This window comes from Chaetura pelagica, unplaced genomic scaffold, assembly GCF_000747805.2.
Source record: "Chaetura pelagica isolate M959 unplaced genomic scaffold, ChaPel_1.0 scaffold90, whole genome shotgun sequence".
NCBI lineage: Eukaryota > Metazoa > Chordata > Aves > Apodiformes > Apodidae > Chaetura > Chaetura pelagica.
This window is the reverse complement of record NW_009953496.1, coordinates 17507703-17524338: the sequence shown is the minus strand read 5'-3', so window position 1 is coordinate 17524338 and position 16636 is coordinate 17507703. Positions and strand designations below refer to the sequence as shown.

At 40.1% G+C, this 16636-nt stretch overlaps 1 protein-coding gene across 1 annotated transcript in view; it reads right to left on the bottom strand.

The window, feature by feature from the left end:
- MLIP (muscular LMNA-interacting protein) overlaps positions 1 to 16636 on the bottom strand; it is a 129701-nt gene that overhangs the window by 7722 nt on the left and 105343 nt on the right. Inside the window, exon 14 of the mRNA XM_009999268.1 lies at positions 16548 to 16636. Coding sequence (XP_009997570.1) covers positions 16548 to 16636 — 89 coding nt within the window. The remainder of the gene's footprint in view (positions 1 to 16547) is intronic.

The following is a 16636-nucleotide window of genomic DNA, read 5'->3' as shown; positions in this document are numbered from 1 at the left end:
CTCCCTGGAACCTTCTCTTCTCCAGGCTGAACAAATCCTGCTCACTCAGTCTTTGTTCATAGAAGAGGTGCTTCAGCCCTCTGATCAGCTTCATGGTCCTCCACTGGACTTGCTCCAAGAGGTCTTATGTTGGGGACTCCAGAACTGAACACAGTACTCCAGAAGATTTTGTGTTCTTGAATGCACAGAACGCCAGTCCCAAAGCAGGATGGGGTTTGCTGTCCCAGTGCACTTGATTTCTCTAGCTCCACAGGTAAGAACCAGACTCTTGTGGAAGAGGGAGAAGTCTGAATCTCTGCAGGATAAGACGAGCACTGCAATCAGGTCTCTGACTGTCTGGGAAAGTATTAATGGAACGCAATGGCATCTACATGTTATCTTCTCTGCATGGTGGTCAGCCCAGGGTGTTTGGAGGACACTTAACTGGACAGATAGCCTACCTGTGTAAACTCAGCCTTGTACCTAAATCAGAGTACAATCTACATCCCTAAGCACAGGGGAAAGATTCTCACAGAGTATGGTCATCTCTCTGCAAAGATGAGCTATCAACATCAGAGTACCAGACAGTCAACTTCAAAGTACCAGAATGAGAAGAAGGCAGAATGAGGTAAGAATAGCCCTTCCTTATTAAACATTGTATGACTATCATTCCTCAGAGTCATACAGCAATGTGTCCAGGTCCATAAGATCAAGAATTCCAGAAGTGCGAATGTGACTTGTACTATGTACTTTTTATGGGTGTGTTGTCTTAGTGAGACGTCGTTAAGCTCTGTCACTGGCAGTCTTTCATGTCCAGGTAAAAGCAGCTGGCAAGAAACCCTCTTTCTTCTAAAATTATTAAAAGATTCCATCTTTTGATGGTGGAAGGTGACAAAACTGGTTGCATAAGTCCTTTTCTGGTTCACTTTGCCAGTTACAGAACTCTGACAAAGTTGATTAATGATCCTTAATTTTTCCAGATGTCACTCCGTTTTCTGGTAATGTGACATTTTCTTTATTTTTTCCAAGAACACTGAAACAGCAGTGAAATCTGTATTTGTGGCTGCAAAAATTGTGCTGAGGAGAGCAGAATAGCCTGACAATATGTAAGTATTTGCAACATGTAAGTCCAAAGGGAAATTATATACCTGCTCAAAATAATCTCTTACAGACTCAAAGAAGGCTTAGAAAAGAGGTGGTTATATAACATCTTGGTTAGACCTTTGCTCAATTAGCTCTGCAGAGTAATCAGCAAGACATATTTGCCTTTAAAAGGTCAGTTTATCTTTATTGTGCTGTGAATCACAGCTCCTCTGAACTAATATAAAGCCTTCTGATGTGTTCTCATTTTAAGACCTTCTTGATAAAACTAAGCCACTGTTGAGAGGGTCTGAAGCCACTGTTAATTGAGACACAGGTTTAAAACTCTTTGGAACCAGTGAGAGAAAATGCACATGATAAATCAGAATGTTTCAACAATAGCAACCAGAGAAAAGTCACATATTTACTATGTGACTATATTTCAAACTATACCATTAAGTCTTTAATTTCCTTTGAAAATAAATTGGGTACTCTAGACTTATGAAACACAGAGTCATTCCTTCTCCATAGGAAAAAATACAAACTTCTCAAAGACTAATGAAGTTTATTTATAGAGGAATACCAAGTAAAATTTATTATAAAAATAAAAAAAATATCGATAACTACTTTTTCCGAGTACAAGAACATGAAATCTAGAGTACCAATAAATGGTAGAACACTCACAGAAGAAGAGGAAGGACTACCTTCAACTAAGGGGGGAATATATGGATAATGTAAAGGGACGATTTATACTTATGGTATCTATAGTCTCTCTGAAATGACACAGCATAAAATCCATTTCAGAGACTCCATCAGTTACACACTCCATTCTTTTGCACCTTTAACTTCTCTATAAAAAGAAATGTAAAGTAGAAATTATTATAACAACAAAGATTTATAATATGCCTTCAGTCATGTATGCAATAGCATGTCCTGACTGACTTGCAGATCATTAGTATAAACTGCTGTATCTGTGTATTTTCAATTTGAAGATTTCAAAACTCTCTCCAGATACGGGTAAGAGGGACAAGTTGCATGCAGACATACTTCCTTGACAGATTCTCACAGGACACAGGCCTGGGAGGCAGCAGGGGTGTTGAGACCAAAACATTTTAATCTGAATACCAGTCTGGAGCAGTTATAGGGCTTTGCAGCAGGGATTCCTTATAGAATCATAGGATCACAGAATCATAGAATGTCTTGGGTTGGAAGGCATTTCTAAAAGTCATGTAGTCCAACCCTCCTACAATAAGCAGGGACATCTCACACTAGATCAGGTTGCTCAAAGCCCCACCATTGAATGTCTCCAGGGATGGGGACCCCATCACCACTCTAGGCAACCTGCTCCAATGATTCACCACCCTCATATTAAAGAACCCCTTGTTCTATTCTTACCTGCCCTAGTGAACAGCTCTTCCCCAGCCTTCTTATGGGTCCCTTTCAGGTATTGGCACAGTTTTTTTCAGGTTTGTTCCAAAGCATGGATGAGATTAATCAGATTTCACTTCTGCCAGGCTAATGTGGAGGGTTTCTATAAGGTCCCCCAGAGTCTTCTTCAGGCTGAGCAACATCAGCTCTCTCAGCCTGTCTTCATAAGAGAGGTGCTCCAGCCCTCTGATCATCTTGGTTGCCCTCCTCTGGACACACTGCAACAGGTCCACATCCTTCTAGTGTTGGGGTCTCCAGAGCTGTAAGCAGTACTCCAGGTGAGGTCTCACCAGGGAAGAGTAGGGGAGAAGAATCACCTCTTTCAATCTGCTGGCCACATTTCTTTTGATGCAGCCCAGGACGCAGTTGGTCTTCTGGGCTGCAACTGCACGTGGGAGGCTCGTGTCCAGCTTTTGATCCACTAGTACCCCCAGGTCTTTTTCCACAGGACTGCTCTCTAGCATGTCTTCCCCCAGTCTGTATTAGTAACTATGGTTGACCTGGCCCAGGTGCCAGACCCTGCGCTTGGCCTTGTTGATCCTCATGAGGTTCACTTGGGCCCACTTCTCCAGCTTGTCCAGGTCCCTCTGGATGGCATTCCATCTCTCTGGCACATCAACCCCACCACCCAGCTTGGTGTCATTGGCAAACTTGCTGAAGGTGCTCTCAGTGCCACTGTCAATATCATTAATGAAGACATTAAACAACACTGGTCCCTGTACAGACCCTTGATGGACACCTTGTCACCGTTTTCCATCTGGAGATAGAGCCACTGACCATTACCCTCTGGATGAGACTATCCAGACAATTCCTTACGAACAGTCCACCCATCTAATCCATATCTCTTCAATTTAGAGAGAAGGTTGTTGTGGGGGACTGTGTCAAAGGCCTTGCAGAAGTCCAGATAGATGGCATCTATGCGTCTTCCCTTGTCCACTGATGCAGTCACTCCATTGTAGAAAACCACTAGGTTGGTCAGGCAGCATTTGCCCCTAGTAAAGCCATTTTGGCTGTTTTGAATCACCTGTGTCCTCCATGTGCCTTAGTATGTCTTCTAGGAGGAGCTATTCCATGATCTTCCCAAGCACAGAGGTGAGGCTGACAGGTTGGTAGTTCCCAAGGTCCTCCTTCCTACCTTTTTTGAAAATGGGCATAACGTTTCCTTTCTTCCAGTCAGGATTTTCTGCCAAAATTATTTTTCAATGAAAAATGCTAGCAACAGAAAAATTAAGCTTTCTGCAAAACATTTTGATCTCTCTTGCAAACTCTCTCTAGTCTTTTAGAGAATTAAAATAAAATGTTTAATCATAAGAAATCCTTTTCATACCTGGAATATTGTGTTTTCTGACCTGGATGTTGTATTTTGGATCACTTCCATAAAATATTAAGCTACATGTCAATATCAGCACACTTTGTGGCAAACATGATAAGACTATTTTTATTTTCTGCTGCGGACTAATCAAGCTCTGCAGTTCCTCACAGGGCTAATTTCACTACAGGTGATTATGGGACCTGCTGGCCAGCTGATACCAGGCCTGTAACAAAGGCTTGAGTCATGAGAACCAAAATATACACACCCATAGTGTAAAGCAGCAGGGGAGACAGTCATCTTCTAATCACATGGATTAGAACTATCTACTTTCAGTTACATCATATAACCCAAATGATTATTGATTTCTGGAGTATTTAAATGTATTCAGAATTTCCAACAGCACAAGTGTTTGAAACTTCCCTTCAGCACATGGGCTGTGAGCTATTTATGGACTCACAGGAATCAAGTCATTGCTTACATGAGACAATGCTTCCTTGCCCCAGGAAGGAGCTCATTAAGTGATAAACCCCAAAGAACTTAATGGTTTTCCAGGTGAGAGTGTGAAATGAAATGGATTTGTTTTCAGAGCTGACCTTATCCACATATTTTCTTCCCAGAGCAGATGCAAAACTGAATAAGCCCCCTTTTCTGACTAAGCATCTACAGCAAGAGATCTTTGACCTTACCTACTTTAAATCCAAACCACAAACTTTGACTTAATTTTCAAGGGTGTACATGTGTAACTACCACCTACTGTACTAAAACTTTGCATTCTGCCTCAAAAATTAACTCTTGGCTAGGGCCAGAATTTCTATTACATTTAATATTGTTTTTTAACATTTCTAAAATTTCTTTTTAATTTTTTTTAATTTAAAATTTCTTTCAAATGTCTGCCTGAAATTCACTGTACTGAAGACTAGACACAATCAACCTAGAAAACCAGGCATAAGACTCAAGTCAAGTTTTATATTAAGTAGAGACTTCTAAGAATTATAGAATCACAGAATGGTAGGGGTTGGGAGGGACCTCTGGAAATCATCTTGTCCAAGCCCCTGGTAAAGTAGGTTCACTTAGAGCAGGTGGCACAGGATCGCATCCAGGTGGGTTTTGAACGTCTCCAGAGAAGGAGACTCCATCACATCACATGCTCTGTCACCCTCACAGTAAATAAGTTTTTCCTCATGTTTAGATGGAATTTCCTGCATTCCAGCTTATGCCTGTAGCCCCTCATCATGTCACGGGGCACCACTCAGAATGAAGACAACACATTTTAAAGCAATTTTTGGTGCTTAAGAAAGCAACAGATGTGCCTGTAAGTATGTTCCAAGAGGAAACCTGGACACTTCTGGGAACATCATTCACTGAGAAGCACGTTTTGACTTCTAAGTATGGAAAGTTTCTGCTGGAGTTTGATCCTACTGCGTTCAAGAACACAACTGCTTCCGTGCGTGTTTTCTAAATAAACAGAAGTACACACACCAAAAAAATAAAATACCAGGATCCCACCATCAGCAGCTTCTTCTAGTAGAAATAAGACAGCAAACTTTCAGAATTGCCTATGTACTCAGGCCAAAAGGAATGACACCATCATTAATTCCTTTTCTTCCTTTGAAAGAGCTGTCTCTGCAGGAGCATGTAGCAGAACTCTTTCCAGGCATCAACAGACTGAAGACATCTCTGCATTAAGTGCCTGCTGCTGTGTCTCCTCTTGAGCTTAAGCTGCCTTCATGTTCTGTTGCTGATTTGATAGCTTTGAAGAAAGAGATTAATTACCGAGTTATGATCCTTCTAAAGTGCTTATGGGAAAATGCCTTTCTATAAAGATGAGCTGAGCAAGAACTCTAAAGGCATTTTCTGCAGGCATTATCAAGCCACATCCAAAGTGATGGAAATGTCATCTAAGTATGATAGGATTAAAATAGCTCGTTAAGCCCAAGCAATAATATATGAAGGAGATGCAACCATATTAAGCATTTATATTTTCCCAAAGAGGAGGTCCAATTTATATCACTGCACTGATGAAATGGCTTGTTTGCCTCTGATTTCTTTTTCTACACTAAAGCGATTGTTCTAGATCACAGACAGTAGAGGGCTGATCAACCACAATACACCTACACAAGTACAGCATTCAAATATCAAAGTTCAAAAGAGAGAAAAAAACTCTCTCCTAGAAATAAAAGCAGCTGGGATGATGTCTGGGAGAAAAGTGCTTTTCCATGGCAACCTTGAAAGGCTGCCATGTTCATAGAATATCAATTCCCACTATGCTACTGTTAATCAAATACAAACAGCAATGAGTAGGAGATTGGATGGTGAGGTAAACATTACTGATTTCATTTAAAAAATAATAAAGATATCCTTTAAATATACTGCGTACCTACAAGCCTGTAGACCTGCAAATTATTATGGAAGGCTGACACTTCCAAGATGACAACATTTAGTTATTTGAAGAAAACTCTATTTGAGTCCAGAAAATAATTAAATTGGCTTGAGCCCAAAGCTAAACATTAAAGAAAACTTGTTCTCTGCAAGCTTAGACCTTTACTCTTATAAGTAATGTATGATCAGGTACAGAAATGGTAATTATTTTTTTTCCATTTCTCATACCTATTGCAAAAAGCCAGTTCTCTTTAATATATTTTCAAGGCCATGCTGCTAAATATTTAACCCACAGGAATATTTTCACAGGGATGTACATGAATAGTTTTCTCATCACTTGCTGACAAAGAAAAGGCAGTTTGAAAGTCAATAGGGACTGAGAGAGGTCCCCAGATGAGGGAGATGCACTTGCTCATCCCATGCCTTTTCTGTTGGGCAGGTCATTTCTTTCCCCTTCAAAATGACTGCCAGTTTGCCAAAATTACTCTGCCTTGAAAGATATGTACATCAATTATGCCTCCATATGAATCCTAGAATCATCAAACAGCTCAGGCTGGAAGGGTCCAACCTTTTGTGGGAAAGTGAGCTTTGATGAGATTTTATAGCATCCTGTTCAAACACATCTTGAAAACCTCCAGTGACGAGGAGTCCACTGTGGGGAAGTTGTCCCAGAGATTGATTGTTCTCTTTGCAAAAAAGGTCTGTCATATAACAAGATGAAACCTCTCCTAATGCAAGCTGTACCCATTGTCCCTTGTCTTCTGCATGTGGCTCCCTGTGGAGAGAAAGACTCCATCCTCCTTCTAGTCACATTTAAGTACTGTAATACTGTGATGAGTTCCCCCTGAGCCTGCTCTTTTCCAGGGAGAAAAGACTTAACTCCTCCAGTCCTTCCTCATAGGACAGGTTCTCCAGCCCTTTCATCATCTTCATGGCCCTCCTTTGAATTCTTTCCAGTCTATCTGCATCTTTTTTTAATTGCATGGACCAGAACTGGACACAGTACTCCAGGTGCAGAGTTGTGCTCTTCCACCTTACACAGTCCTCTGTTAAAGGCTGGAGGGATTCCCAGCGGAAGAACCCTTTGGAGTTAACCACAGGACTAAATGTTAGCTGAGGTTCTCCATCAGTGCAATATTTCCACTCAAGTCCACCTTCCTGAGCTTCTGTATTTCAATCAAAAGGAAAGGAACTTTTTGAATAACAAAAATTTCAACTCATATAGTTATTCAAGACCTAGGAGTGTAAATAAGAGCAGCAGTGTCTGGTGCCCAGGGAGCAGAGTGGGAAAGAAGAGGACAAGGGAAATGAGAGGGTCAATGAGAACAGAATCAGGTCGCTTCAATGGGCAGTATTTTTATTTCAGAAGCAGCCCATGCACAGAGGAGAGGAGGGAGCCTTCTCTGCTCTTCTCCAGGCAGAAGGACAGACACAGTATCTTGATTCCCACTGCTTCCACTCATCAAAACTAAAAACATATTGTGAAATTATTTGCAACATAGTTGATGGATTTCACCACTCTGAACACTTATAATTTACGAACCCTGCCACGTCTATCTTTCAGCTTCATCTGTGTAATTCCATCAGCTATTAAGATTCGGGTACTTGGTAGAACTTCAAAGGAAAACAAGCTGGCACTAGGACCAGTTTGCCTCAACAGCACCACAGTGTCCTCTCATTAAAGCATTTCAGATAGAGAAAGGATTATTTCCTTTTGCTGTGAGACAACACATGAAATTATAACTGTTTTAGGAGCTCACCATGGCTAGTCTTCTTAATACCAAACACAGGTGATCATCCTCTTTTTCCTGTATCCATTTTCCCTTTCTGAGGGAACATTTTGTTTAAGGCAATTTTTAATGAAAGTTGGGTGAAGAGTAGCAACTTCATTCACAGGCACATCCTGTCTGTTCTCAATAGTATATTTGCAAAGTATTAAAAATAATTGTAAGAATTTTCGGCCTCAGGTTTTGCCCTCTAGTGGAAGATGAAGCAAAATACAACTTAGAAATGTAACACATATAGATTGACCATGTCAACACTAACCATACGTTTCCTGGATGGCTGGAGAGCAAAAGAGTCACGGTGCAAATTACCCCCTTATCCCAAGGAGTGGACAGAGGGAACTCCAGGGAATATACAGCTATGAAAGTCCAGGTTTAGTAAGGATGGAAAGAAATTCCCATGCTGTTAGGTTGTTGTTTATGGAACAGCTTTAGTAGCTTGAAATTTCAACACTTGATACTGTGTCTACTGTACTCTGTTTTCTGTTACTTTGATTACTTATGCCAATACATTAAATAATATTTTTAACAACATTAATAGGTCAGACCGTAGTTGGGTGGTGTAAAAGACAGTTATTGAAGTAAATATTAGGCAAATATATTAGGGCTTTTATCAACATACATTGACTCAAATGTTAAATATCCATCATATGAAAAAGATCAAAATTAATCTTTCTTTAGTCATCAAAGAATGTTAACACTACAGTCCAAGACAGAGACATTGAAAAAAAATATTTTAAGTGATGAATATTTACTTCTTGTGTAAATAATCTTTGTTGGTATTAAACACCTACCTAGAGAGTGACATCAGTTAAGAAATACATTTTAATAAAGCTATTTACTATCACTATCAATAGTGCTTACCTACCTCTGACAATTGAGGTGTCTCATTTTGTATCAGTTAACCTTATCTTCATTGGCTGAGACTTTTAAATTAATGCAAATAATTACATAATAAAACTTGTTCTAAACACTAGGAAATTATCTATGGTAAACTGAATTATACTGAAAATTCTCCAAAGAAGTCTCAACAAATATATTAATCTCAAAAGTCTTTGTCGTTCTCACCAATCCTGCTTCAGAAGATTTAATTACTGGGATTTTTTTTTCTAATCATGGTCAATATAATAGATTCTTGTGGATTTTCACTAAAACTTATAGAACAGAAGTGGTAAATTGCTGCATTAAAGTAAGGGATGCATTTGGAGAAACACAAGTGTTATCATCGCATGTGGTCTCGACCAAAGCCAGGAGCCCATTTCAGTTAATGATGAGTGGGAAGTCAACCAGAAGCCCAAATGTATGAATTTTCTTGCTTAAACTGTCACAGCAGGTCAATACTAGGGCCTTACCTAAAACACAGACCTCCTAGTTAGTTCCCTGATAATGTAATAATTCAAAATTTTGCTGCAGTAGCATTTGAAGTAAAATTAAATGATCCTCTCAGCTTGTCTTTGATAGAATATAGCACACTTCAGTGAATTCTGGGCTATGGGTGATGCTGCTCAACCCTGCAAAGCTGCAGACTTAACACAGAGAGTCAGAGTTTATGGAAATAAGAAGATAAAAAATACTGAAAAAAAACCCCAACAAAACAGAATACCAAAATTGTTTATGGCTGTGTGATGTTTACTGGAAAACCATGTGAAATATCTTTCTTAAAAGTGGACAGTAAAAAAAATGAGCCAAGTTAGAGAGCATATGTATGCTTTCAGGGAAATGGAAGAAATCAAAGAGATTACGTAGTTCTCATATTTACATTGTGCATGAAGAATCTGTTAATGTCAAAGAGGTGTGGCTATATTTATCAGTTTGCAAAGCTCTCAAAGGTTGTTTGTAATGACAAAAGTTCCTTGAGATAAAATACTTTGGATTAAGAAGCCTTGTAATCGTCACCGCATGGGTGGAATGCAAATACACTGGCTGGGCTGTCCTCTGATCTCTGTATTTAAGAGAAGGGGTCTGGGTGCACAGTGCTTTGGAAAACCAGAAAAACAGCAAGATTTCCTTATTTCGGAAATATTTCAGAAAGGATATCCCTGTTTGAGAAAAGACCTAACATGACATACCAAAAGAATTACACTATCTTAATTACCTTCAGGAAACTTTTCCCTGCCTTAGTTGCCTTCCTGTAAAAATTTCTGAGTTTTCAGCAGTGTTTTCATTGGGAACATCAAATACCCATTTTCATTAAAAAAATTGGCTTTAGCAGTCATATGAACTGTTTGCTTGTTCATGTGAATGCCCTGCAATGAACCAGGAAACTTGTTGAAAGATGGTTGATCATAGAATCTTTGCTGCCTACACAAAAATGCCAACTCAGTTTAGTAAATACTGAAACAGAACAAAACCCAGTCTAACAGATGTGAAAAGGTGCTTTTGTTCAGGGTGCCTGAAAGAGAAAGTAGAAGGTTTGGTTTAGTTTTTGGTTTAGTCCATCCCAGTAAGTGGATAAAATGGTAAATTCTATAAATCCCACAGGACAGAGCGGCCAACTTCAGATGCTACTGACATTGCCTATTAACTAAATGATGCTTCTCGCCAATGGGGAGACAAAGGCATTTCCAGGCATTTCTTCAGTCTGAGGACTGACCAACATACATTCCCTGAGAGGTGGTACTTCAAAGCATTCTCTGCTCCCAATGTGTCTGAACATAGCAATGTGTATTTCACCCTGATGCTTCTCCTGATGAGGAAAACATGACATAGCCTAAAGAAACTGCACCTAATGCCTGTGTTTTGACCTCTTGCATCCCAAGTCAAGCACACTGTACATCTAGGAGTGGCATTACCTCTCCCAGCATCAAGGTTTGAGCATTTACGGCCAGATTCTATGATAGAAAAAGAGTGCATGGGAAGGATGCATCTGAGAGGTCCAAACAGCATCATCTATGAACTTCCACAACTGATGTTTTTCCAACACCAGACATGGGCTCTCTTGAAGTGTTCTAAGCACCTTGTGCTAGCTACTCTTCAAAAGGACTTCAGTTAAGACATAGGACCCAGTTGTCACCTTACAAATACAATTAGCCAGCCCTGTCACCCTCACATCTTAGACTACAGACATTTTGTCTAATTTCTTCACTGCTATTTCAAAGAAGACAAAAATGTCAGCAGGGGTGCAATTCCCATTTGCAAGAAGCAACTGCTTGCCAGGATGACAGATAAAGCCACTGGAAAAGCCTGTATTTTTCTCAGGTTAGCCTCCCTTCCCTCAGTCACCAAGAAGAAAAAAATAGCCCATTATTTATTTTAGTATGGGTAAATGTTAAAAAGAATTTGAGCATGAGGGATGAAATAGATTATTCCTCCTTTAGAGAAAAGATAGCTTGAATGATGACTAGTGAGAGCCCAGTTCTAGCTGGTATGAAGGAAAGAAGCTCTGACACAAGCTGTGCCAAGAGAAGAAAAAGCAACAATATTTATAGGAATGCTGCAGACACTGGCTCATCCGAGATACATCTCCCAGAGCACCTGCCTTGAATCGTAATGAGTCAGCTGAATTCTGCCTAGAATTAAAAAGATAAAAGTCTGACAAAGCTCTTGAATCACACCACACTTGACGCTCACCTTATTGTACAAAGAGTTGTGACTATAAGGATTCTCGTGAACATCACATGTGATGTAAGACAAGTGGCTGAAAGGTCCAGGGTTTAGACAGCGAGCGAGGGAGATGGATGGAGAATGCAAAGGGGACCTAGTTGGAGGGATCACTTTAGTTGGATACAGAGGATGTAGGAGATCAGTCTCCTATGAAAAAAAGAAAAGCAAACAGAAACAGATTAACCAATGCAAAAAAAAAAAAAGCAGCTTTCAACAGAAAGAAAAGTGCTTGTCTTGCACCTTTTTTACATTTCATATGGTTTGATGATTAACTAGGAAACATACTTTACCTTCATGCCAATTCAACTGCTCTACATTAAGCACTTTCATTGGCATGAAAGCACACACACAAAAACCTGCTGTAGACATTCCACTAAACCGGTTACACTTCAACTGGGATGCAATGCACCTTGCTCCTACTGCTCAACTGAGGCTCAAGTGAAAAAAACAAAAGGTCAGAAGCATCTCGTGCTAGGATAAAATTGTCACATTTTGGGCCATTTTCTGAGAGGGTGGATTAGAAGCAAAATCCATCTGAAAACAGTATTTGAGGGCTACAAAGGAAAGTCTGCCTTAACTACCAGGAGCACTTCAGGCTTTTTAACAAGACTTTAACAAGCCTTTGCAGCCATTTGAGTGTGAAACCAGTGAAGGTGCACACACGTTTCACTACTGCAAGTTATCAGTGGATAATAGTGTTTCTGGTTAAAAACAAAACAAACAACAAAAAAACCCACCACACCAAAACAAAACAAAATTATAGGAGTTTTTTGCACTCAAAGGATAAAATCTTTTAAAAAAAAATATTTTTAAAATATTTGAGATAGTGTCAAGCAGGCTCACCCAGCTTTTGGCACAAATCTCATGCTTAGCTTTTGTCAAGGCACTCGACACAATACATCTCAAAATCTGCCCCGCTTGGCTGGCTGAGTCTAGACCAGAAACTTTCCTGTGCCCTGTGCCTTCGAGCTCAAGACCCAGAAAAATTGTGATACGAGGCCCGATTAGTTCCAGCAGAAGTTAATGTATCACACACCAAAAGCACAAGCACCAGCAAATGAGCAGATCACAGCCTGGCAGTGGCGACAGTGGCTGGAAGGGGACCAGGCAGCAGTCATTTCACAGTGACCTTGCCTCCAGCTCCTCCTCAGAGGCACCAGCCCGACTTCTATTAATGATAAACCTTGGCAAACCAGCCTCACAGCTTCATGCCAAGTGTAGCTAATATCTCCATAGTTCATCCTTATCTTGCTCTTCCATTGTCCAAAGTGGTTTATTAATTTTTTTTTATGACAAAGGAACCTATGTACATTCTTGTTAATAAATATTTGCAAGTGCGTTAATTCTCTAACATTAATTATGGGTTGTTTTCATATTGTTGTGTAACAAAATGTGCGCTTTTTTTTCCAAAAAAAAAAGATTCTGCTTCCTCAGTTTCAAAGAAAAAATTGTATTAAACCATTATGTCAGCACTGCTCATCAGTTATACAGACTTCCAGTATATTTAATTGTGCTTTTTTGAACAAATTGGAGCATACTTACAAAATTCCTGAAATACATTACAGAAATGTATTAAGCAAGAGGGAAAAAATTCTTTCTCATGATGGGGAAATTTCCATTTCCAGTAAGGGCACCTAAAAATGTGGGAAGCTTAATATTGTCTGATTGGAACCTCAGAAATACTACGCTCTATCCGTAAAGAGTGTTTGATGGGAGGGTACCTACTGAATGAATAGCCAGTGCTACAAGTTGTATATGTACTCAGGAAAAAAAGAAAAAAAATAAAAAATAAAAAAGAAGGCAGCATAAGCAAATATGAGAAAAAGGCAAAACAGGATTTTTTCCCTTGTTTACAAATGTTGTTGGCACACCAATGTCAATCTACATAGATTATACCCAGAACTCAGATAAAAAGAACTGTCTGTGAGCTGAGCTACAGTCCCTCCAGACAATCTTTACTAATTTAGAAATCTCTTCTTGTCTCCATCCATTGCTTTGCATTATCTGAATGAGAACAGCTTCCTGTTAAAGCAAAAAATACTATATTTTTACAAAGGAAACGGCCTTTTCCACAAGGGGACAATTCTTGCTGAAGTGAAAAGCAAACAAGCTATTCTCTGTTGTGCAAAAAACTGTGTGTTCAACCTAGGGATGGGAAGCTGAAGGTCAGCAATTACAGCTGGCTGCATCATTATGTCTCAAACCGAATGTCAACCACAGAGTCATCAGTGCTCAGTGTCACACTGGGAGGTTTGGCAGGGAGGGGAGGTACTGTGGAGGTCTAAGAAAAATCAAAAGAGGTAAGTTAATAAAGCTGACGCATTCTGGAACCTCATCTAGTCTGTGTCATCCTCGAAGATGCAGCCCAAAAGGGTCTGTCCTTTCAACATGGGCTGGGTGAAGGAGAGGCAGCAAGGTCACCTAAGGAGGGTGTTGTTGGCACTGCTATTAGAAAGAAAGAAAAAGAAAACATGCAGAGAGGGAGAGAACAGAATTATAAGAGCTGAACCTCCCAGGAGGACTGGGAAAATCTTCAAAGAAAACCAGGGAAAATCAGTAACAGCATGAGCAGATTTGCCCTCAGCCACAGTAGGTACATGCTAAGTTCTTATCTGAGGACAAGTGGACCAGCACTGTCTCTTCCACAGAAAGCCCGGCTGCTGGTCTCGTGGTTTTCATCCACAGCTCTCATATCCCATGAAAGCAGCTGGTTTACCTGACTTCAGGGTAATCCTGGTGGGAACTCCTCCTACTCATTGGAAGCCAGCTGCCGTGCAGCCAAAAATGTTTACTACTGAGGGTGGGCGAAGCAGCAGAATGAGTGTCCTTATAGCCTAACAACCCCATGGTTAGAGACAATCACTGCAATTTTCAAGCTGTCGTCTGGGCAGGGAGCCAGTTCCACAGGCAGTTCTACAGCCCTCTTAAAGGCACTAAACAGGACGGTTTCACAGATGCTGTGAGGTCATGAACATCCTTATGTGGGCACCCAAGTCACCTCCACTTACAAGGGACCAAAAACCCACTGTGAGAGGCAAGAGCTGAAATCATAAGCATACACAGTCATGTTCAGTGCTTTTCCTTCAGTGCTTTCCCCAGCTCTGGCTGTTCTTGTACTGTTAATTGTTGTGTTAGACCACCACTAGAATCTTTAAGCCATTTCTCACACAAAAAAGACCAGTTTTTGTAAAGTCAGTGAATCCATCTGAATACGGGTCTAAGTACACAAAGATGTCTTAAGAGACATCTCAGAGAGAACAAGTATTTTACAGCAACCTATGATATTTCTTAGGTTGGGATAAAAATAACAATTTATCAGTACTTTAAAGCATATGACATTGTTCTTCTAGATAAACAAAAATGAACATATTCATTGTTAAATTAACTTTTCCATCTATCCTAGTCAGTGCACTATTTGTTTAGTTTATCATAATGCATAGCTTTTCTATAAAATAATTTTGGCTTTTTGTACAACAACTACATTTATTTAAGGACTTATTAAGTCCTCAGTACTTCAGCAGCATGTACCATAAGTATTTTATAAGATGTAAGTTGTTTTTTTTTCCCAATTTGCTTCAAATGTCAGAAAACTTCAGACTTTAGCAATGATCCCAGGTTTGTATTTGCCTCCAAATACAAAGTTTGGTGATTGCATCACTCCTTCATCAGTAAAACTATAGCCAGCAGAATCAGTGACCAGCCCTGATGAAAAGGAGGTATGAGCTGCCCTGCCTTTGCACAGAGGCACTGCTGAAGTGGACTAGCTCAGAAGCTGTCCAGCAGCAGCTCCTGGTCAGCTTTCCTTTTATCCCAGGAAAATGGCAGCACAGTGCCTTGGCATCAGAAGGGTTTTTTTTCAGTAAGGTAAAGCATGAAAAATTCACTGTGAACTCACCTGTAGTCTCTGAAGTAAGACATTTGCTGTCGATCTCAAAAGTTCAGAGACAAATTGTAAATCATGATTTTTATTCATTCTTTCTTATATTTTACAGAAACTCTAGATTCTGTAAAATAATTGAGAATAAGAAACCTTCTGATGCCACCCATAAGTGTTGCTGGAACTCACTAATACCACAAATAAGTCTTCCTCTGTTTATAGTTCTGCAGTACTCTTGAGAAATGCCAGGATTGTCCTACTGCAAGTCAGAGCTATGGGAAGGAATGGAAAGAACTAAAACAAACATCATATAAAAATTAAGTTATAAAAGGAAGAAGAGAGGACTGCCATTGCTAAAGACACACTCTAATGTTACCAGAGAGGACCATTGTCTTCATTTTACTATACTACAGATGGAATATTGCAAATATACTAGATAGGATAATAATAAACTCCTACAGGGACACTCAAATTATGTATCACAGTTAAACTTTAATTCACACTAATAAAGGCTGACAGAACCATTTATCTGGGCGTTCTCTGCCTCATACAGGTCAGTAAATTTTAGATGTAATTTTGCAGAGGTCTGCAGAAGAAGACAGGACTCTCGCTGCCCCTGGGCTGCCCACTAACACCCTCACATGCGGTAGAAAAGTTGCTCCCTCAAGCTGTGGAGGGACAGGAATATGGACCTGGGGGAGCTACGCACTGGGGGGTGACACAGAAACTCATTGGGTCTCCTGTGCAGTCTCCCTTGGAGAGGGAAGAGTGAACCTTGCCCAGTCCTCGCTGCCTTCACTCCTCTTTAGATTCAGTCTGGACCACAAATGGAGGAAGTGCTTTCTAGTAGAACTCATTCAGACACCTGCTTGACAGGGAAGGCAGGATTTCCACTTTGTTTTGTACAGTATTTCCTGCAGACATCATAAAAAGTTCCTCTCTCAACACAGAGTTTTTAGATCACAAAAAAAACATGTCCCTGAAGAAAGTCCATCTGCTTGTCTCCAGCCTGGAGACTCTCCAGGAGCAAGGGGGCCCCTTGGTATCATCACCTTTAAGGAAACAAGTTGAAGCTACAAAATCCTTCAGAGTGAGAGTTACTCACCTGCTCAATATCTTGATCACTTATTTCTTCAAGGTACTTTTTAAAAGGATTGGATTGATAAGGCTCCTCCTTTTGCTGTGCACTCTTTC